The sequence below is a fragment of the Pipistrellus kuhlii genome, unplaced genomic scaffold (genome assembly GCF_014108245.1).
Source record: "Pipistrellus kuhlii isolate mPipKuh1 unplaced genomic scaffold, mPipKuh1.p scaffold_m20_p_7, whole genome shotgun sequence".
Lineage (NCBI taxonomy): Eukaryota > Metazoa > Chordata > Mammalia > Chiroptera > Vespertilionidae > Pipistrellus > Pipistrellus kuhlii.
In genome coordinates this window covers 74,723,058-74,747,110 of record NW_023425573.1, presented here as the reverse complement: position 1 = coordinate 74,747,110, position 24,053 = coordinate 74,723,058, and the positions used below count along the sequence as shown (strand labels likewise).

The 24,053-nt window shown below is 45.3% G+C and overlaps 1 protein-coding gene across 1 annotated transcript in view; it reads right to left on the bottom strand.

The window, feature by feature from the left end:
* Positions 1 to 6,640: 6,640 nt before the first annotated feature.
* The window catches only part of CFAP221 (cilia and flagella associated protein 221), an 82,455-nt gene continuing 65,042 nt past the window's right edge, over positions 6,641 to 24,053 (bottom strand). Inside the window, exons 17-23 of the mRNA XM_045575523.1 lie at positions 21,892 to 21,999; positions 21,675 to 21,809; positions 18,283 to 18,441; positions 16,898 to 16,989; positions 12,163 to 12,255; positions 9,512 to 9,598; positions 6,641 to 7,023 (exon numbers count right to left, since the gene is read on the bottom strand). Of these exons, the coding sequence (XP_045431479.1) occupies positions 6,915 to 7,023; positions 9,512 to 9,598; positions 12,163 to 12,255; positions 16,898 to 16,989; positions 18,283 to 18,441; positions 21,675 to 21,809; positions 21,892 to 21,999 (783 nt within the window). The 3' untranslated portion in view covers positions 6,641 to 6,914. The remainder of the gene's footprint in view (positions 7,024 to 9,511; positions 9,599 to 12,162; positions 12,256 to 16,897; positions 16,990 to 18,282; positions 18,442 to 21,674; positions 21,810 to 21,891; positions 22,000 to 24,053) is intronic.

The window sequence follows — 24,053 nt, the reverse complement described above, 5'->3', positions numbered from 1 at the left end:
CTGCCGCAAAGCACGCCGGAGGGCGGGGCCTGCCGCAAAGCACGCCGGGGGCGGGGCCTGCCGCAAAAGCGCGCCGGGCCGGCGCGGGAGGCTCTTCTGCCGACTGTGCTCCTCGCGAGTAGTCTGCGACCTGCAGAGTCCTGGCGGCGGGTGGGTCCCTCAGTTTACCTCTGGAGGACACCGGGCTCCGCGGGTAGGAGGCGGCTCATAGCACAGCCTCTGGTGGAGCCCTCGCCCGCCCGACCGCCGGGTCCGTGAGCTTTTCTGTAGGAAGGGCACCGCCGGCGGGTGCTCTTTAATTACCACGCCCTCCGCCCCGCACCCCAGGTCCTCTCGGTGATTCACACTGTACAGTCCATAGAGGCAGCGCCACATCTGTTACCTCGCCTTCCAGCAGCTCTATGATTAGGTCAGGGTGGGCTTGCCTGTGCACCAAGCCACGATTACCACCTATTTTTGTAAATAAAGGTTTATTGGAATATAGCCAATTGCAAGGGGATGAGAGTACCAGGTACCTCCTGGTGTAATTTGGGAATTCAATGAGGTCGTGTGTATAGTGCTCAGCACAACCCGTGCTGTGTAACTAGCTGTTATTATTAAGATCTGTTCTGGTTCTGATACTCCAACTTTGGCTGCTCAGTTTGTATGCATATGATGCTATAACATCTTAAATACGTGACCTCAGCCAGATTCAGATGTAGGATATTCTGCTACAGGGCAAATGATGTGGTTTTCCTAACAAATCAATGGCATGAAAAAGATGGAGGCAAAGGCACCTTTGGGGAAATCTGAATATGGATTGAGTATTAGGTGAAATTAATAAATTGTTTATTTTGTTAGGTGGGATGAAGTATGATATTTATGTAAACAGAAAAGCTCTTATCAATTAGAGATGCATATGAAGTACTGAGGACTGAAAAGACAATGTCTGCTATTTAGTTCAAAAGATTACAGCCAAAAACATACCAATAAAACAGGCATATATGAAACAACACTGACAAAATGTTGGTAGTTGTTGAAGCTTCATGACAAGTTTGGGGGGGGTGTTTATCAGACTGTGCTGTGTTTTATATATGTCTGGATACTTCCATAATAAAATTTTTTAATGTGTCTTTAAAAATAGGCTGACCATTTTGAGTTTATTCTTGTGTATGGTGTAAATTGGTGATCTAGTTTCATCTTGCAGGGGTCTCTACAGTTTCCCAGCACCATTTGTTGAAGAGACTGTCTACTCCCTTGTATGTTCTTACCTCCTTTATTAAATATTAATTGACCATAATGGTGTGGATTGATTTCTTGGGTGTCTGTTCTGATTCATTGGCTTATATGTCTGTTCTTGTGTCAGTACCAGGCTTTGATTACAAAGGCTTTGTAGTATAGTTTGATATCTGGTATTGTGATCCATCCAACTTTGTTCTTTCTCAAGATTGCTGTGGCTATTTGGAGTCTTTTTTGGTTCCATATAAATTTTTGGAGTATTTATTCTAGTTCTGTGAAGTATGCTATTGGTATTTTAATAGGAATTGTATAAAATCTATAGATTGCTCTGAGTAGATGGACATTTTAATGATGTTAATTCTTCCAATTCATGAACATGGTACATACTTCCCCTTGTTTGTATTTTTTGTTTTTTCTCTCCAACATCCTATAGTTTTTCTAGTATAGGTCTTTTATCTTCTTGGTTAAGTTTATGTGAGAAATGCTCACTGTCTGAATTCAAGTAAAGGACTCAGAGATAGAAACATGGCGAAAATGAGACTTTTAATACACTCTCCAGAGTGGGTGTCCCATCCGGTTATATAGGCACACCTGGGGCAGCAAACATAGCCCATTTATTCAGTCCCTCCTCATTGGCTGGACACCATAGGGGTCTCCTTTTCCTCCATACATCACCTATGTCTTGCTCTCTCCGATTGGGTCATTTAAAAAAAATTGGGCTGAGGCCTTCTCTAGCTGTCTCCACCTTCTGTCTAGCTGAGGCAGGCCTCTCAGGGAGTTTCCACCATGATGCTGGCCTACATGCACAGTTCTTCGTTCTTACATCCTCTTTCCTCCACCCTACATTCTATTTGCCTTGGAGAAATTCAGCAAATTCTATCAAAAGCCGACCATACTGGAGATGGATCACAGAGGTCCATTTCCTACAGTTTATTCCTAGGTGACTATATAGATTGTTTTTTTTAGATTCTCTTTCTGACTTTCTGAAAGTTCATCTATATATAAAAACCTAAGTGACCATTGCAACCAAATGGATGACTGAACAGGCTGCATGGGGCGACCAAGTTGGCAGGGGGGTTAGTGAGGGGCGACCAAATGCCTGAGTAGCATGTGTGGGGCGACCAGGCCCACATGGGGGGCAGTTGGGGTTGACAAGGCTGGGGGGGGGCAGTGAGGGGTGACCAGGCCAGCAGGCAGGGCAGTTGGGGTGACCAGACCGGCGGGGGGGGGGGGGAACAGTTAGGGGCAACCAGACTGGCAGGGGGTGAGTTGGGGGTGACCAGGCCAGCAAGGATGGGCAATTAGGGGTGATCAGGTAGGCAGGCAGGTGGGCAGTTAGGAGCAAGTGGTCCCAGATCGTTGGACATCCCCCAAGGGGTCCTGGATTGGAGAGGGTGCAGGTTGGGCTGAGGGGACCCCCCCCACACCCCATGCACAAATTTCATGCACCAGGCCTCTAGTTATTGGTATATAAAAATGCCATCGATTTATGGGTATTGATTTTGTATCCTGCTACTTTGCTGAATTTATTTATTAAATCTAGTAATCTTGAAACACCTATCAGAAAGAATATGTGCACCCCTATGTTTATAGCAGCATTATTTGCCATAGCTAAAATTTGGAAACAGTCCAAGTGACCATCAATAGATCAATGTATAAAAAGCTGTGGTACATTTACAATAGAACACTATCAGCTGTAAAAAAGAAGGTTCTCTTACCCTTTGAGACAGCATGGATGGACCTGGAAACTATCATGTTAAGTGAAATAAACCAATCATGGAAAGATAAATATCACACGATCTCACTTATTTGTGGAATCTGATGAACAAAATGAATCAACAAAATAAGACCGACCTGAGACACGGAGACACAGAACAGACTGACATATCTCAGGGAGTTGGGAGGAGCTATTGGATACTGGGGAGTAAGCATTGTCTGACAACCTTCTGTATACATCTCAGTGTCTTTTGTGGTTTTTATTTTACTTATTTTTTGCATCGTTTCCTTTGAAGTCTTTTCACAATGGCTTTAACAAACTTCCTGCAAACAAAGTATCTGAAACAAAACATTTATTTGAAGATACTTCCTCAACAAATAAACACTGAGATCCCAATAATAGCTAATGTTAGTATGCACTGTGCTGTGAGTAACATCTCATTTAACCCATAAGCATCCCATAAAGTAAAAAAGGCTATTCCCCCTATTTAATAGAAGTCAGGAAAACTGCATGAACTTGCTACATTTGTGGCGACCACACCCATGTTGAACAGGACGGGATTAGATGATGTTCCATGTCCTTCCATCTCTGATGTTCTGGATTTTAAATTCTCTATTGGGTTTAACTGCTTTCTTTCCTATAACAAATATACTCTATGAGCATGTATGTCCATGGGGAGGTGAACAGATGTTAGACACATAGTTCTCATATTCTTTTACATTCTTTGATCCAACAAACATTTATTGAGCCTACCTGCACCAGACAATGCTGGCGTGCATAAATGAGTGAGATGCGGCCACTGCCCTTGTGGGACAAGCTCACCGCTGGATTTCTTAGATCCAGGCCTTAGAGCAGGGCTTTTAGGTTTGTATTTTTCCTACATGCCCTATTTAAGAACAAATAGCTAAGTAAAACATAAATATCGTTATGTAATACCTTTACATTTAGAGACCCCAAATTTAAAAGTTTAAATAAAAAGTAAAGAAATGCAGATCTGTAATATTCTCGTTGATTTTCATGTCGTAGAGAGAAGAGTGGGCTAGGGATCAGGAAGCCCAAACCAGGCCCTTTTGTTCATTGGGCAAATCCACGAACATCTCTGGACCTCAGTTTCCCCATATGCAAATCACCATAGCAACAACAACTACTCTGTGTGTCTCAGAACGTTGTGAGGAAAATGCTTCACTAAAAGGAAGCAATTACAATTACTTGTAAAATGAAGTGACTTATCCTGAGGTTCTTTGGTTTTATATAGTTTGGGCTTTAGAGAGAGAGTGAGGTGATAACCCAAGTGATGCAGGAGCACGGGCTGGCAGTCTCCAGGGACAGCTGTTTAAGCCCGAGCGCCTCATGCCCTCAGCCAGCCCTTGGCTACATCTGATGTCTATGGAACTGGCTCTGATCCCTCAAACAGGAAGCCCTCGCACTTCATGGGCCAATGATTTCCCTGGAGGAACTTTTAGAAGACAATCTATATAAGGTCTTCTGGCCTTTTCCACCCAGTGGTCGTTTGAAGAAAAAAAAAAAAAAGGAAAGCAGAGACGATCATTCATATTTGGAAGTCTAGTACTTGGCTCTATGGTGGGAATCCTAGGCTACAACTTGGGAGGCAGAAGAGGCCTTTCTTGTGGCATCCACCAGGTGGCACCAGATCCCTAGTTTACTGAGCCCATTTCAGGGGCCACAGCTGAAGAGGGGCCTTGGAAGGCAGGGAGAGAAGAAAAGGCATTGGCTCTGGGTTGTAGGCGGGGAAACAGATGGATACAGAGACATGCACTGACATGAGAACAGGTTAAAAGTCAGTGTAACAAGCCCTAAGTAAGAAAGCTCACACAAACAATGCAGTGCTGGCTGCCAGGAAGAAGGCGGGTGCGGAGGTGGGTTGCAGGGGCTCAGGAACCCTGGCTGGAAGTGCTGAGCAGTGGCTGGGGGGGGGAAGGTGGACATCCCGGGAGGCAGCTCCCGGAGTAAGCCTGCCAGGCCCCTCCCTCCTCAGTAGCTGTGGGGACTAGACTCTAGGAGATGATTTAGTTCCTTCCCCAGAAGTAGTGCAGGGCCCAAGGGCCAGGGCCTGGGGAAGCCTGAGCTGTGAGGGACTTGAAGACCAGAACGTGGTGGAGTCTTAGGAGCAGCAGGTGTGAAGGTGCAGGTGTGAGGGCAGACTCAGGAGACGGCTGAGGCCGGTGAGTGTGGAGGAGGGATGCAGAGGGAAGGGCAGGGTTCTTGGCCCCTGGGAGCCTTGAGAAGACTACCAATCAGGCCCTAAACGGTTTGGCTCAGTGGATAGAGCGTCAGCCTGTGGACCGAGGGCTCCCAGGTTTTATTCCTGTCAGGGCATGGACCTTGGTTGCGGGCACATCCCCAGTAGGGGGTGTGTAGGAGGTAGCTGATTGATGTTTCTGTCTATTCTCCCTTCCTCTCTATAAAAAAATCAATAAAATGTATGTAGTTGAAAAGAGAAAGATTACCAATCAGAAGGATGAACCGGAAACTGCAGAGACTAATTCCCTACGGGGGATAGTCTGACGGGGGCAATAAGATGAGGAGGTGGGAACTGGGAGGAGGAATGAGGGGCGGGACACTTGCCCGAGTCTGGCTCTCAGAACCACTGTGATGCTCCAGCACCCTTCACACACCCACTATAAACATTTCTGACACTACTCTGTGGATATGCTGACACTGAACAGCTAAGTCACGCTGCGGACAATGAGGGCGGGATTAGCACTGCTGGAGGGAGAAGTTACCAATGAGGAAGGGGAAAGCTAAAGTGAACCTCAAAGTTTCTCTCCTGGGGACAAGTCACACGGCCTCTAGGGGAGGGTGTGAGGACTGGTGCACTGCTCTCCCGGGACAGCAGAGGGGCTGGCACATGTGAGGCCCCAAGGAACACTGTCCTCCCACTTGGATGGAAAGCCTGCCTCACGCCTCACACACAACTCCCGTGCTAATTACTGCCTCTGTCTCATCCACTCAATATCCACTCAGACGTTCACTCTCAAAACCACTGGGTGTTGAGTAGGGTTGCCAGATTCAGCAAATGAAGACATAGAACACCAGTTAACTATGAGTTTAGGACAAACAATGAACTACTTTTTTTTTTAGTGTAATATGTCCCAAATAGTACATATGCTACTGGGGTATAAAGCACTATTTGTCGTAGACCTGACACTCAGTTGTACAATAGCTGGGCACTGCTGTACCTGGTACACTAGTTTTGAGGAGTGGCAACTGGGCTCTGCCTCCCTTTGCTGGTGTCTCCCTCTGCCTCCCAATGGAGAAATAGTCTCGGATGAGGATTATACTCCAACTGCCATAAGCCTTACCAGTGGGTGTACGTGAATGAAGCGACACTGACAAACACAAAGGCCTGATTTCTGACCTGTTTACAGGTCTCCTTGGCCCCTCGGCAATGATCTCCTGCCCAGCTGCTTCTGGGAGTTCCCAGAGGGTGTTTCTTCCAGCTGCTCTCAAACCAGCCTGCAAGCTCTGCCCCACCGTGTCCCCTCCGTTTCCAACGCCCCTCGCTAGTGTCTGCCGATGCCTAGCTATTGGGAGCCAACATCCTTGCCAAGGCTGATCTCTCCCGAAATGGCTTCCAAAGCCGAAGTCAGTGAGGGCTGGTCCTGGGCAGAGGTGGGAGGGTGCCCTCCCCACCGCCTCGCTCCTCTGGCCCTGGCGCCACGCCTCCCCGGGCTCTCACACCTGACCCCTCGCCTTTCCCCAGAGGCTCACTCCCTGCTCGAAGCCTTTGTCCTGCCCGACGTCTCCCACCCAGAAGCTTTAGACATTGTCATCATACTAATGACCTTTTATTTTTAAAGAAAAGTTATAACAAAAATATATACATCATCCATATATCCACATTTCATTTTTTTTTTTCTCTAGAAACTTTAGTTGCAAAAATGGCTGGAACATAAATGGACACAAAGGACCACAGTGACTTGCAGAAAGCAGATGAGAGGAACCAACCGGCTGGTTTTCATTCTAGAATCAGGTTCGTGTTGAAAGCTTTGGCCCGCACATTTTTCATCTCCTCCAGCACTTTTTCTGCTGTCTTCTCTGCTGGTTGTGCCTGGTCTCTCACCTCTCTAAATGTCAAAGAACCAGACAAGGATACATCAGGGCACTCACAGAACACCTGAGCTCACTAATGCCTCAGTGGAGGTTTAAGGAATCGAGATATATATATCTCCTATCTAATAAAAGAGTAATATGCAAATTGACCATCACTCCAACATACTAGATGGCTGTCCCTATGTGGCCAAAGATGGCTGCCCCCATGTGGACACAAGATGGCCATCAAGGGAGAGCAATTGGGAGGGACCAGACATGCAAGGGAGGGCAGTTGTGGGCAATCAGGCCAGTGGGGGAGAGCAGTTGGGGGCAATCAAACCTGCAGAGGAGGGCAGTTAGGGGTGACCAGGCCAGCAGAGGAGGGAAGTTGGGGGTGACTGAGCCTACAGGAAAGGGCTATTGGGAGGGACCCAGGCCTGCAGGGGAGAGCAGTTGGGGGGACAAGGCCTGCAGGGGAGGGCAGTTAGGAGTGACCAGACCTACAGGGGAGAGCAGTTAGGGGTGACCAGGCCTGCGGGGGAGGGTAGTTAGGGGCAAACAGGCTGGCAGGGGAGTGGTTAGAGGGTGATTAGGCTGGCAGGGGAATGGTTGGAGGGTGATTAGGCTGACAGGCAGAAGCAGTTAGGGGCAATCAGGAAGGCAGGCAGGTGAGTAGTTGGGAACCAGCAGTCCTGGATTGTGAGAGGGATGTCTTATTGTCAAAGTGGAAAAACAAATCCCAGTGTGGGGCATGCAGGAGATAGCCAATCAATGATTCTCTGTCATCACTGATGTTTCTATTTCTCCTTCTCCATTCCTCTCTGAAATCAATAATATTTTTTATAAAGTGTAAAATACCAAATAATATGACCTAATTAGTTTGACTCATTAGATAGAGCGTTGACTTGGAGACTGAAGGGTCCCAGGTTCGATTCCAATCAAGGGCACATGCCTGGGTTGTGGGTTCGATTCCCAGTGTGGGGCATGCTGGAGACAGCCAATCAATGATTCTCACTCATCATTGATGTTTCTATCTCTCTCTGCCTCTCTGAAATCAATAAAAAATATATATTAAAAAGACAAACCAATATAAATAATATGATTGAATTTTGGTAAAATAAATATACATTTATTTACTTAAATAAATAAATATTTGTAGGACCATACATCAAAATGTATGTTATTGCTTCTAGGTGGTAGGGTTATGTTTTTATTTTATTCCTTATATATATTTTTTTAGTTTAAAAAATATGTTTTATTGATTTCAGATAAAGGAAAGGAAAGGGAGAGAGAGTTAGAAACATCAATGATGACAAAGAATCATTGATCAACTACTTCCTGTACACCCTCTACTAGTGATTGAGCCCGAAACCTGGGCATGTGTCCTGACCAAGCATGAACTCCTGGTTCATGGGTTGACCCTCAACCACTGAGCCACACCAACCAGGCAGTTTTTGATTATTTTTAATAATAAAAAGTATTTTTATTTTTAAACTTATGAACCATATGAGCAACATGTGGTTGTGTCCATTATAAAAATACTAGAGGCCTGTTGCATGAAGAGATTCGTGCAATAGGCCTTTCTTCCCTTGGCTTCCAGCACCAGCTTTCCTCCAGCACCCAGTACCCCGGCCTTTGCTCTGGCTGGAGTCTGCTGCCTTCATTTTCATTGCTGCGCTGCAGACTCCGACCAGAGTCTGCCATCTTCATCTTTGCTGCAGACTAGTCTGCAGTCTTCGTCTTTGCTGTGCCAGAGTGCCACTCATGTAGATCCCTTCACCTCCCCACTCCCTCTCATAGCAGGTGTCCTGCTGCGCCTGGCCACTCCGTGCCTGGAGCAGTTGGGCAGCTGCCATCTTTCTCCTGATTGGCTGGTGGGCATAGAGGAGTGATGGTTAATTTGCATGTTTCTCTTTTATTAGTGTAGATTAATCAATCCCAGTTTCTTTAAGGATGATGTTTGCTTAGCTGGTTGGTCCCTGATGTAGAGGCAAAGAGAGACATCAACATCTGCCAAGCATCTGGTTCACATCTACCAACTAGCTTGGTGTCTTCACATTTGAGTCTTATTTAATCCTCACAACTGCCTGGGAGAGTCTGTGTTCTGCACATTACAAATGAGGAAACTGAGACCTGGTCACCAAAGGTAAGTAACCTGGCTGGTGATCTCACATGTCATAAATGGTGGAGTTGGGACTCATATGTCTCATTTGCCTCCAGAGCCTGGAATGAAACTCCTTTCATATGGGATGAAACTCCTTCACTATCAATAAGAAACAAACAGATCTCTGAGAGAAGCAACTGGAAAAATTGGATTCAGTTTTTAAAGGCATATTTGCTAACAACATTTAAAAGAATGCTGTGTGCCTAAAATAAAATACACATCTAATTATCAAAAGCACAGGAAACCTCTCTCTTAAAACTTGAGATATGTGGATTCAGACAACATGACAGTTCTGTGGTTCATGTTGGGCAAATTTTATCCAAGGCCACCTCTTAGTAGGCATAAAAGCATCCACTTACTTCTCCTTTTTGCTGTTCCTGTGGTCCAACATAGGGAATTCCACTTCGATCATTTCTGGAGTCAACATAATTTCCATATTCTGTTCACTGAAAAGGAATATGAAAACTGTTTTCCTTCTCAAAATAAAAGAGAGAAATACTGAATCATTTAAGAGTTATGCAACTCTTGTGGTCTTCAATGTTAGTTCTACCTACTTGTGTTGAGTCCGTGTTAAGAGAAGCAGAGGGCTGATAAATTGCTTTCTACCACTGAACAACAGTAGGAGTCATTATTTATTACCAGAGTATAAAAAGCAATTTCAAAAACAGGATTACAGAATTCATGTTCTTTTCAAGTATACGTGGAACATTTACCAATACTGACCATACCCTGGCCTATAAAGAAAGCCTAAATGAGTTTCAAAGATTAAAATCATTGAAGTACAATCTCTAGCCACAATGGAATTTGAACAGAATTCAATTGCATAGAAGATAACTAAAAAATAAATCCATAACTGTTTGAAAAATTAAACAATATGTTTGTAAATAATCTATGGGTGACAGAAGAAATTAATGTATTTGGTCTGCTATCCCTTAGACTGGGAGTCAGCTCGCTTTTTTCTGTAAAGAGTTTGCAGGCCACACAGTCTCTTGTATAATTATTCAACTCTGCTTTTTGTATCATGAAAGCAATTAGAAAATACTCAAATAAATATGTATGGTTATATCACAGTGAAACTTTACTCACGAAACCAGGGGGCAGGCCAGCTTTGGCTGTGGGCCAGTTTGCTGGCCCCTGGGCCAGAGCTTTGCTGCCTGCTGGTTACAGCTGGGTCGCTGTACAGATCAGCGGGAGCAGGGGAGGGGGCGGGGTGTGCAGGAAATAGAAAAGCTCACGTCTGCTCACAGTTCTTTGGCAAGGGCTTAGTCAAATGGATGGCTTAACTGCAGGGGAGGCTGGGAAATACAGCCCCTAGTTTTGACAACTCTGTTATTATACTTTAGAAGAAGAGGAGAATGGATTGCTTGATAGCATCCCCCTCCACCATACTTCGCTAAAGAGAAATGCTTCCAAGATCGCCAAAGGCAACAACGGCCTCAAGGTTTGGATCCACAAACAGGAACGTATTCAGCAGTGAGACAGGACTGGGGGTGGGCCCAGCAGGTTTCTTTTAAGAAAAGCACCTGCAAAAGCTGCAAAAGTTGTGGCAGTCCCATACGGTTGAGACTAACAGTTACTAAGCAGCTCTTATATGCAAACCGCTATACTGCTTTGCAAACATGACCTTCCCATTAGCAGATTCCTCACCTCTAAAGCGGGGATGATAACAAGAGCTGATCCTGGGGATTAAATGGGCCAAACTGGCACCTGATCCATGCTGACAGCTCAGCAAATGTGTTACTATAGTTACCACCCTCATCATTAGCATCATCCTCTCCTTCAACTGTCAACCCTCTATGAGGTAGGCACTATTATTCCCATTTCAAAGGTGAGGAAACCAAGTCACAGTAGTCTTCACATCAGTGGTGAGTGGAGGAGGGGCTAGCTATGTTTCGGTTTGCTGAGCGCTCCCCAATGGCCCTGCCAGCAGGACCTGTTCCGCTGATCCTCAAGCAAGTGTGCACCTGGTGGCCACAGCTGGGGCAGAAACGCCCCCAGGCGGTGGTCTGAACAGAAGACACTTCAGCCTTCCTGTTCAAACTTGGATTCCTGCTTTAGATGCCCAGGTATTGCCCAGTGTCACTGCACGTGGGCAGGTCTTAGGAGAAGTGATGATAGGAGGTCAGCTATGTCTCAGATACTGGGCATTTCACTAACTGATTATTTACATATAAAAATGCTTAAGTGGGCACAGTGATAGGAGATTCAAGGATAGGTTTCCACTGGCTGTTGCATGTTCATCAGTAAAATGAAACGTAAGTGCCTTGGTTTTGAGCCTATGTTTTTTTAATCCAAGTCCTACCTGTCTTTCTTTCTTTTTTCCGCCCATGCTTTGCTTTTTATTTTTTTAAATTGATTAATTAATTAATTAATTTTTATTTCTTTATTGATTATGGTATCTCATAATTGTCCTCATCCCCCCATTCCCATCCAAAACCCCTCCCCATGCATGTCCCTAGCCCCCTGTTGTCCATGGCCACTGGCTAGGCTCATATGCACGCACAGAAGTCCTTTGGTTGATCTCTCCCCCTTATCCTCACCCTCCCCTACCTTCCCTCTGAGGTTTGACAGTGTGATTGCTGCTTCCCTGTCTCTGGGTCTGTTTTTTGTTCATCAGTTTATGTCGCTCATTATTTCCCCTAGATGCGTGAGATCATGTGATACAAGAAATACCCTTGTAAGAACCGAAACTGAGACAAGCCATAATCTACCTGTCTTTCAAGTACTGACCCAAGTCCACACGACCACTGAAGTCCTCCAACCCACCCACACTGCCTCTGCTCTCCCCTCCCTGGAGCTCCCAGACACCCAATGATCAGCACATGAGACCTAGAGACTGTGTATCCTCCCAAAGAATTTGGCATCTTATCTATTTAGGGGTTCGCCGGCAGGAGCCTGGTCTCATTTGGGTTGCAAGCTCAGGCACCGCATGCTCTTCTGAAATCTCTCCCAGCACCAGCATAACTGGAAAACAGATGACATCAGAGACAAAGGGGAAGACTCTACCTACCGTTCGACCGTTTCCAGTCTGTCCTCTTCTGGTAAGGCGCTGAGAATCGCAGGGACTTCTATAGGAAGCATGACTGAATTGAGGGAGTCACAGCTGTGGGAGAAGCACACGAGCAACCAAAGGTATACAATCACATTAGCAGTCTTGGGGTCTTTGCATAATTTTCTAAAGCACGTTTGTTGTACCCCCGTGGAGGCCTTTTCCATTCTGTCCTCCTTTACTCCCGAAATCCCACTTAGGTTTCCCTCGGGGCAACGGCAGGGGGTGTGACAGGTCCCAGGCAAATGCAAGAATATGTTGCCAAATAAGATATTTCCCAGGGTTCAGAAATATAGATATTTTTTTTTGTATAAGAAAGAAGGGAAAGTAAGAAAAATACATATGTTCTGCTGAGCATTATAAAGAGAAACAAAGATGGGTAAGATAGAAGACCTAGCTGGTTACCACAAAGGCTGGGAGGGGCCGGGAGGGTGAGACGTTGCTCTGCATGCCTTTCTTGTACTTTTGAGTTTGGAAAGCGCGTCAATGCTCTACATATAAAAAAATAACATTAAATCCATAAGGAATTAAAGAAAAAACCCTAGACTGAAACAAATAATGTTTCACATGAATTCCATAATCACACTGGAGGGAAAGAAGAGAAAGAGAGAGAGGGAGAAAGAGAAAGGGGGGGGGGAGGTGAAGGAGGGTGGGAAGAAGTAATCCAAACAGTTTATAAATATCGTACTTGACTATACACTGAGTGGTCGGATTATTAAGATCTCTGAACGCATAATAATCTGGCCACTCAGTGTATACTTCCTGCTTTGAGTGTGGAGGGGGTAGGGGAAACTACAAATCAATCTGAACTCTGTTGTGCTTGCTTATTAGGGTGGTTACAGGTGCAGTGATTCTGAGACAAGTTTAGATGAGCTGTAACACTGAGTGAGTAAATGTGCTAGGAGCCAGGGTTCTCACAGGGAGAGAGGGAGAGAAGGAACATGCAAAAATGAGCGGGGGAAGGAAGCAATACTCTATGGATAGATAATTTATATAAGCACTGGTGTGAACTCTTGATTTCTGATATGTATACTGTGTATGTACAGGTGCTTATGTGCACATGCATACGTACACATGTACACACTATGTGTGTGTGCGCACAGTGTTTTGGTATGTACATGTATATATATGTGTGTGTGTGTGTATTCCCTACATATACACCCTGACTTATCTGCAGAAGAGGCCAAGAAAGAAGCCCCCCCCCTCCCCGCCCCCCCTCCCCCAACGGGGCAATGTGTATGCGAAGCGCCTGATATTGGCTTTCATGTCATTCCTCACGGAAAGGAACCCAGGGAGTGGCTTACTGCCTGACTATGGCAGGGTGCAGGTTCTAGCTGACAGCGCACTGGGCCCCCCATCCCCTCTGCCCCGGGGGACAGTCAGGACTTCGTGTCCGGAAGAGGCCCAGTGGCTGCAAGCCGCGACTATCTCCAAAGCAGGCAGGGCTGGGAAGACAGAATGGCAGCCACCACGTGCTTTCCCTGATGACCCGATTTTAAAGTTTTGAGACTATGTTCCTCTTATTAGTTTTTTTGTTAATCTTCACCTGAAGATATATATTTTTTCCATTGCTTTTCAGAGAAAGTGGGAAGGAGGGAGGGAGAGAGAAACATCAATGTGAGAGAGACATTAACTGGCTGCCTCCCCTACTCGGCCTGAATCAAACCTGAAACCCAGGTACATCCCCTTGACAGGGAATTAAACCTGCGACCCTTCAGTGCCCAGGTTGGTGCTCTGACCACTGAGCATACCAGCCAGGGCTCCTCTTAATTTTGTATGTTAATATGTTCTTCTGAAACGAAGTAATGGCAACAACAGAGGGTGGGTGGGGTTTTGCTCTGCTTTGTTTGTTTTAAAGCCTTAGTTGGCACAGTAAATGCTGACAATGCCAAAGCAGCCCCAAAGCCCCCTGGCCATCTCACTCACCTGTCAAACCCAGAGTTCTGGCACCGGACTAGACAACTCATTCAGTTGCTGTCGACTCTCAGATTTTATGAAAGTCCTAGAGATTCAACAAATTCTTTCTACACTCACTAAGGAGTAAAGAAACCAAGTTGAGCTGTTTTGATTATTCTGAATACCAAAACGACTTGGAATAAACACTAACTACATCACACGGTTTAACAACAAACAGGTAACTCTCAGGGGGAAAAGATAAAAGGGAAATACCTCATAAGCAATAAGTAATTTATTCAGGCAAAGTTGAAGTATCATTAATGGATTTATAGGAATGTAAAAAGAAATGTCATTATTTTATAACTCCTATTAGAAATAATAATAATAAAAAACCCCTCCATTATCTAGAATCTTATACCATGAAAACCCAGAATGAAGAAATATAGAATCCTCTTTTGACTTTATAATGTTACCAATTATGGTTTATTTGGAAACCCAGACCCGAAGCTGAAAGTAACAACTCATGGTCAGGACTTTTCTTTAATTCACGTGGAATTCGTGTTTAATTCATGGTTAAGTCAAGCCCCAGGTCACTGCGTTCTGACTGCTTTTTGAAAGAACAGCCTCGGGAGATCCCCCCTTAGTTCTGGAGACCTGTGTGTGTGTGGGGAGGAGGGGGCAGTTGGTGGGCACAGGCAGTCACCACCTCTCGCCATTCCTCATCTTGCTTAGCCAGCCTCCTGGCAGTACCCCACACCCAGCCACATTTACGGACTGTGTGCGTCAGGTTTGAAGTGTCCTTGCCCCACAGCAAAATGAGGCAGGCGTTCAGGTGGTGGCGGACAGTCGCCATCCGGTGGCAACAGGGGGATTGCAAGCTGTGGTGGGTGGGAATGGAAGGGAGAAGAGAGGAAGTTACTAAAGATGGTGCTAATACTTCACACCATCATTTTACTTTAATCCGCAGACGGCGGGGGGAGGATGCCCTCACCATGACTGTGTCACAGGCAGGGAAACTGCAAAGGGCTTCAGTAACAAGTGACGTGCCCAAGGACATTGAGCTGGTGACAGCTAGCAAGCAATGGAGGCAGGTCTCTCACATGCCAGCACATTGTTCTCTCTACAGTGTCACCATGTCACTGCCATTATGGAGATCTCGGGCTTTGGAGATATGCTCAGTGGAGCTCAGAGAGGCTTAGTTTATTCTGAGGTGGCCGTGGTGGGTGTGGTATGAATAAACGCATAGAAAAAGAACTACTGTTTTTGGACTCCTACATGTCCTATGTTTGGTGTCATGGACTCTCCAGGCAAGGAGGAAGATAGAGACGCGCTGAGGAGGAACCACAAAGGGATGGTGTTCGGAAAATCTCTGGAAGCAAGTCTGGATTTTCCTTAATTCAGGAAAAGCTTTTCCGCAGGCAAAGAAGGAAGTAAATGAAGTGTTCTGGAGTCACACACTGGATTTCAACTCAGCTGGTCCCTCCACCCGGGAGCGGTGGAGGGACTACATCTGAGGCTGCTGCGCCCTGGGTAAGCTCTCCTCCTCCTCCTAAAGGAAAATGTCAAGGCTGAGAAGGGTCTTCTCCATAAGTCCAATCCCCTCCTTCTGGGCCAGAGGCTGGGATCAGAGGTGTGTGTGGCTGAGTTACAGCCCCTGGAGGCAGCAGTGGGCGTGGCATTCTGCTGAGGGAGAGCAACTGGACACACTGTGGGGAGGAGGGGAAGAGGGGAGAAGGGTCACGGGGAGGAGGAGGGAGAAGAAAGGGGGGAAGATCACCCGCTGATCCTGGTTGGTGGCAGAGCAGAGCTCGGTTTTCTTGACCATTCCCGGGCCATGGCAGGGCTCTGTCCCCTTGGGGTAGGCCTCATTCTGAAGCAAGGATTTGAACATAAGGTGATAACAATCATTCCAGGATTCTGGTCAAATTTTCTCACCAACAACTTATTTAACTATGTTTATAAGGACAATGAACTAAAGATGCAAATTCAAGGGTTCGGAAGTGGGTTCTTGATCAGGCGAAGCCCTGAAGAAAAGGCAGCAGGCTTCTGGTTTGGTATCTCGGGACTTGAAGAGGTGGTGTATAAGCCAATTAGAGGAAAGGGATGGCTCTAAATTTCTTTGGTCCAACAATATTCTCATCTCCCCATTCTGCGCCTGGAGCTGAGCTGTGTCTCTGTAAGATGATGACGGTGGGCCTCGCTGTGGCTCTCTCACAGGCTGTGGTGTGAGGGAAACATGGATCCTTTGGGACCGGACCAGGATGGTGTAGAAGGCTCATTTTGGCAATTTTAAAATGTGGAGAATGAACCAGGAATATTTCAGCTGAATTATATGGATTGGTTGTTCACTTTTATTAAAATATGGCCAACTAGCCACCTGTGACACTAGTTATTTTTATTATTTTATTTTTTAAAAATATATCTTATTGATTTTTTTACAGAGGAAGGGAGAGAGATAGAGAGTTAGAAACATCGATGAGAGAGAAACATAGATCAGCTGCCTCCTGCACACCCCCTACTGGGGATGTGCCCACAACCAAGGTACATGCCCTTGACCGGAATCAAACCTGGGACCTTTCAGTCCGCAGGCTGACACTCTATCCACTGATCCAAACAGGTTTGGCAGACACTAGTTGTTTTTAAAGTTATTTAAGACCAATTCAAAATTTGAAAAGTAGTGTACATCATCTTTTTTGGTGACTAGCTGACTTCCTTCATGCATTAAGAAAGCATCACCTGACACCGGTTGGCATGTCACGCTTTGGGACCGCAGCCTCCAAGAGGGATAAGCTGTGCTTACCTCGATGTTGTCTCTATTTTGAAGGTGTCCGGCAGAGATGAGAGGACCAGGGGCTGGAATTTCTTCCAGTGCATTATTCCGGGTATAATGTCCTGGAATGGGAGCCAGCACAGGACAGGACATGTAAAGGAACTGTTTGGTGAGGCGAAGTCTAGGACGGACTTTCATTTCATTCAATCACTATAGTTTATGCTCAAATATTAATTCCAAAATTTATAATTTCATTCAGTTTGATTGAATTTGTATGAAGCTAAAAGACAACTGCTTCAGCAAAAGGCATTCGACGATGCAGCACACAATTAACGTGGGGCCAACGGAACTCCTCCCCGCTACCCCTCTCCCAATTCATTAGACACATCATGATTCAGCAGGTTCTGCGGGGAGGGCAGATGTAGCCTTATCATCTGTTTGGTTATTGGGACTGTGGTGCTGAAGGTGGTGCATCAAAGGGCATGTAGGCAGGGGAAGTACCTGCAAGGGCAGGGAGGTGCACGGGTGCTGCCAGGAGGGCGCCAGCTGGGCTGAGAGTGAGGGGGGCAAGGCTGCAGGGAATAGGACTGGAGAGGCGGGCTGGTTAGGAAAGGCCTGGGGCCAAGCTAATGAGCTTGGAGCTAGTCCCACAGGCAGCAGGACCATGGAGAGGGTTCGAACTAAAAATAACGTGAGTGGAGGGATGTGCACTGAAGGAAGTTTTCGAGAGAGGCCTGACAGCACAGTGGTGGCCGCGGGGGGAGTAGAGGGAGATTCAAAAGCGTTTGGGGCAGACTGGTAGAACCCAGTGGTGGTGAGATACTTGAGGGCGAAGCAGGGATCAGGGGTCACATGGGCCATTGCACAAATCACAGAACAAAAAGGTCAGGAGGAGGAGCTGTTTGAGGTGTAGTTGGCCACAGTAGGGCATGGATAATGAGTGTAAAGATCTTGAGGGTAACTCCCAAGAGATGTCACTGGATATTCAGGTTGGTTATCTGGGGGAAGAGGAATTCTTTGGAGTCTTTTCCTTAATGTGCATTTGTCATATCAGCACCTGATTGGGGATAAAGAAAGAGTCAATCAGGCCGTGGGGGTATGCCTGCCATGTGATGGTGTTTTCGTGGTTGAAATAGGAATAAAAATGCAGAGTGGTGTCATCTTCAAGGAAAAAAGAGAGTGGAATGTGGAAAAAGGGCGCCTTGCAGCCAAAGAGGTGGGCAAGGATGGGGCCAGAGTGGTGTTGCGTCTCCCCTTGGACCTTTGAGGGCTGTGGGCACGAGAGTGCACATGGCCATCGCTGTTAGCTTTCTTGTTCCGCAGCTGTGGCTGCAAACCTTCTTTGTCTCAATTCCAGGGGTGCCCACATCCATATTCCCGGGGCCAGCTCTGCCAGCGCGTGGGGACGGCATTACCGTGTGATGGAGAAACTGTTTCTGGGTGACAGGAATGCTGGACCCAACGTGGGACGCCTTGGTGTACTTGTACTTGGGGTGAGTGCACAGATGGTAATCCATTGAGGTTTCTGTGTAGGTCAGAGGGTGCATCACAGCAAACAATCCTGGGTTGGGATTCTGCAGGAGAGAGAGAAAACGATTCTCCTTTCTTGACTGGCCTGTGAGGCAGGCGGAGGGCAGGCACCGCTAACGTTCTCCGGGGCTTCCCCTCGCGCTGATACGGCCTCCGTGGCCGCGCCTTGGGGAGGAGCAGGAGAGCAGGTGTCTTCACACCGCAGTCTCCAATGCCAGTCGCTCCTCGCTCCTCGGTGTCTCTGCGGATGTCACAGCCCACGTGGCTGCCCTAAAACTCATCACATGGAAACAAGGACAACCTAAAACGGCTTAAAGCATTTGTTTCTCAGCTCGATGAATTAGGGGGCTTTATTAAATAAGCAAAGTGGTTTTAAAAAGCAAGTAAGCGTCTGGCTTTGAAAACAAAAGCAGCTTCTGAAAAACTTGAAAAGAAGGCAAAGAAGAACATGCCATTTGCTCTATCAGGAAATGTCAACAGTTAACATGGTTTTGGTGATGGTTTTAATTGAGGAAGGCTCCATATGGAGGCAGTATCTGGTTTTAGGGAAGATCCTGTGTTTTATTAGTTTTCCAGCAGGACTAAAGGAGGCACAGAGCAATTATACCTCAGTATGAGATCAGAGCCTTGCAACGACTCTTCCAGGGTTTTCTAACCTAAACGCCATTCTTGTCGCCAACAACAACATAGCTGTTCCCCCTTTCACAGCTGTTTAATTTCAGATGTTTAAGAACTTGTAGGTTGAGATTTTGTCCTATTTGTTTGTCTGTATATTTTTCTAAAATATTTTTAAGAATCACAAAACACATGGCTTGTAGAAACCCAATCTCGTTGCCAAGAAACAAAGGTCTCCCACAACTTAAGGGAACTGCAGCCAACTGGGGAGGCAGAGAAATGGGGAAAGGGGAGCTTAGTGTGGTGCCAGCATTGAATGTTCCAGCTAAGCTGACCGGGAAGGCTGCAAGCTGCTTCTGCAGAGGGCTAATGTGCTGCTGGGGCAGGGAGAAAGATGGAAGAGGGCTCTTGCCTGAACTCATTAAAAAAAAAAAAAAAAAAAAAAAAAAAAAAAAAAAAAATATATATATATATATATATATATATATATATATTAATTGATGAGAGAGAAAGATCAATCAGCTGCCTCTTGCACACCCCTACTGGGGATGTGCTTGCAACCAGAATCGAACCTGGGACCTTTTAGTCCGCAGGCCAATGCTCTATCCACTGAGCTAAACCAGTTAGGTCCTGAGCTCATTTTTAAATGTAGGTGTATAGTGTTATAAATTTCTTACAAAATGTTAGTGTTATGTTTTCATTTTCATTCAGTTAAAAATACTTTGTAATTTCTTATTTGGCCTTTTGGCTATTTTAAAGTATATAGTTTTGCTTCCAAATTGTGTGTGTGTGTGGGGGGGGGGGCGAGGAGTGGGGGTTCCTAGATATTTTTATGCTAGTTATTTTGATTTAATCTATCCAAGTCAGAAAAAATTCTTCATTTAATTGGATTTTTTTTTCCATTTTATTGAACCTTGTTTGTGAGAGAGGGGTGTTTAATTGACCAACTGTAATGTGGGTTTGTCTACTTTTTCCTTTGTGGTTCAATCAGTTTTTGTTGCATCATTCTGAAGCTCTGATATTAGATATTTAGGGTTGTTGTGCCTCTTAGATGAATTGCTCCGTTATTGGATTCCTATCCTATGCATAGTAGGCACACCCTAAGTATTAGTGTAATTAATAGATTAATAAATAACTACTGATATTTTCTAAGGAAGTTTGGTATGGCTGGAAAATCCCTTAGCTCCTCCAGACCAGTGTTCTCACTTTTAAAACAATGAGAAGATGGTAGAGGGTGGGTCTGGGGAACAAACACTGATTGTTCAGACCTTGCTGCGGGGACCCTAGGGCTTTGCCCCTGCCCCACTGCCATCCAAGCAACCAGAACTTTATCTGTTTTACATTTTGCCTTTCTCTGTAAAATTTCATCAGTTGAGAGGGTTCTGGTACTAGAGGAAGTTTGAAAATCACTGAGTTAAAGTGATTTTCAAGTGCAAAGTTATTCTAGTTCTAAGATTTTTTGTCTCTGGGGAGCATTCTCCTCAACCCAAGAGACAACAAGAAAATGCCTCAGCATGGCCAAACACCACAGCTCTCCACAGAAAAGCAGCACAGATCTGAGGAGGAGCCCCTAGAATGGCCAGGAGACAGGCAGGTGGCATTCCAGCTCTCCACTAACTGGCTGGGTGACCTTGGCTGTGACCATTAGCACCTCTGCCCGCACTGTAGGTTCTCACAAAGGGGGCTTTCCCAAGTAGTGTTTGAGGTCCCCCATTCTCTGTGTGTATGTAATGCAATTATTGCGTAGAACTTCATCAGATTTCCTGTCTGGGTGGGACTTGGGCAGCTGGAAATGTGAGTAGAAGAGAGAAGAGGGCAGGTCACAATAAGCAGAGACCTGGTGATGGGAGGGAAGCACATAATGTTTGGCAGGGAAGTGTGTAGAGAGACAAGGACGCATGTCTCTCTACACACATGAGGATGGGGGTTATGACCAGACTCACAGTGTCAGGAGAGTAGGCTTAATTTGGTAGAAAAGGGGGCCCATGAAGACTAATGAGCAGGAAGTGGCATGGTGAGGGTGCTTTTGGTGGGTGAGCATGTGCAGCTACAGAAACAGAGCAGGACAGAGAAATCTGGTAGGCAGAGGCGTGAGTGTGGCAGCGATGCACTGCCCAAGCGTGAAATAGGAACCAATAGAATTTTGAGTGATGGGATTTGGGGTAATTTTACTTTCTTTTTCTGTTGTGATTTTTCTTTCTCTCTTTTTTAAATATTATGTGTGTGTGCATGTATATACATATAATCTATAATAATGAAAGTGTAATATGCTAATTAGACCAGACAGCCAAACGACCTTCCTTCCAGACATCCTTCTGGATAAACTTCCGGACAAAGCTGGGGCTGCGAGGGCCGAGGCAGGCTGCTGTGGCTGCGAGGGCTGAGTCCCTTGCATGAATTTCATGCATCAAGCCTCTAGTATATTATATATGATATATAATTAGAAAAGATCACAAAGCTATTGTCATAAAAATAAATGCTAGGATTATTAAAAGACAGAAGCATTGATATTCTCCAACCAAGCAATTTTGATGACATATTATTTAAATCTTGAAATTCCAAAGAGGTAAAAATATTCCCAATTAATACATCTATTTTCTTATAAAACAACTGCTGAAATAAAGGAACACAGAACACAAGACTTCTTTCAATGGTCACTTACAAAGATGTAAAGTGGGTCGTAATCTGGAGATGCAACTAAGGCCTCGGGTGGTTTCATGTTCAAGATTGAGATCTTGCCAGGGGACTGAGGGGTGACGTCCTGCTTTGGCAGGGCTATCACAGTAGTGGCTTCATCCTGTGCGAGGACCGAGAGCACCGTTAGTCTTGATGCTGGGACGAGAGGGGAATGGTGAGTTCCCGAAGGGGGGACATGTTACCTCAGCTCCTTGCTTCAGCGGCCGAGCAAGCTTTTGAGGCCTATAACTTGCTGAAGACATCTGGACAGAGAATGGCTGGTACCCCTTTATTTTGTAGATTTGAGGAACCTGGGGGTGAAACAAGATGACTGCTTCAATATCCTTAAAAGTTTGTGATCATTTAATGGAGTCTACTCTCAACAATAACCATTCTGAGCTGCCTGATAGTAAAAGAAAACAAGCTCCATGCTGTTGCCACGAGACTGTGGCAATGGTTCATTTGACTGTGCTGGAATGACTGGATGCCAGTCCTGGTGCCAGCACACAGGGCCACCCACCAGGACTCTTCAGTGCCACATGCTTAGAAATGCCTCGAATACCGGTTAGTAATTACAAAATTTATATTTTCCAGTAGGATTAAAAATGATGGCAGAATAAGTGGATGCTGCACAGACATGCTCCCAGGAACAAACTGGAATCACAACTGAAATATAGAAAACCTTCCTGAATAATCAACGGAAGACTTGCTGGAGAGAACCCTGATACCTGTGGACTGAAAGTGGAGACCACATAGAGACTGGTAGGAGGAGTGGAGGCATGAAAGGACTGGCTGGGCTCCCACAGACAGCAACTGAAGTTCCAGAAAGATAGCTCAGATTGGGCGATAGGGGTTGCCACTGAGAACTCTGCAGTCTAATACTCAACCTGAGCTCCCCTAGCAGGGAGCATCAGAGCTGAGAAGGGTACTCACATGATACCTGGCTGTGAAAAGCAGCAGGGTTGCTGTCTGCCAGGGAGAGGCAGCTAGAAATTCAGGCACCCTCTTAAAGGGCCAGTGCATAAAATTCCCTGTGGAGCCAGCCACCCACCTTGTGCTCCAGCAAAGGGAGGGCAGAGTGGGCTGGAGCTGTGTGAGCAGAAGCCAGGATCAGGGGCTCTGGGGTTAGAGTTCAGAGGGCAGGCACCCTGGTTTCCTGTGCTGTCATTCCCTTATGCTGCAGAGGTCATCTTTCCCACATAGACATTCGTTATATAGGAGACCTTGTGGGAAGACAGTTGATCCATCCTATTGGAAAACACCTTTCCTTACAGTGAAGAATCAGAAAACTTGAATAGGCCAATAGCAACTGATGAAATAGAAGCAGTAATAAAAAAAACTTCCAGCAAACAAAGTCTTGGTCTGATGGCTTCACAACAGAGTTTTTCTATACATTCAATAAGGAACTAACACCTAGCCTCCTCAAACTATTCCAAAAAATCCAAGAGAAAGAAACACTTCCAATCTTGTTTTATGATTACCCTAATTCCAAAGCCAAATAAAGATACTACAAAGAAAGAGAATTGAAGGCCAATATCTCTGATGATTGTAGATGCTAAAATCCTCAACAAAATATTAACAAATTGGATTCCAGAAATGTATTAAATGGATCATATGCTATGATCAAGTGGGATTTATTCAAGGAATCAAGGCTGGTACAATATTCACAAGTCAATAAACACCATACGTCACACAAATTGAAAGACAAAAACCACATTATATATCAATAGATGCAGAAAAAGAATTTGACAAAATCCAACAGCCATTTTTTATAAACACTTTCAGCAAAGTGGGGATAGAGGAGCATATCTTAACCCAATAAAGGCCATATATGACAAACCTACAGTGAACAGCAGACTCAATGCCCAAAAACTAAAACTATTTCCCATAAGAACAAGAATAAGACAGAGATGTCTGCTTCCCTCACTCTTATTCAACATAGTACTGGAAGTTCTAGCTCCAGTGATCAGACAAGAAGAAAACATAAAAGGTATCCAAATTGGAAAGGAGGAAGTAAAACTCTCATTATTCACAGATGACATGATATCGTACATAGATAACCTTAAAGACTTCACCAAGAAACCCGCAGATTTAGTAAATGAATTTGGCAATGTAGCGGGATACAAAATCAATACCCCAAAATCTATGGCTTTTTTTTTATACAACAATAATGAATTCTCAGAAACAGAAACTAAACAAAGAATCCCATTTACCATTTACCATTGCAACAAAAATATTAAGATCTTAGTAATAAACTTAACCAAGGAGGCAAAAGACTTGTACTTGGAAAACCACAGAACATTGAAAAAAGAGATAGGAGAAGTTATAAACAAGTTGAAGAATTATACTGTGTTCATGGATTGGT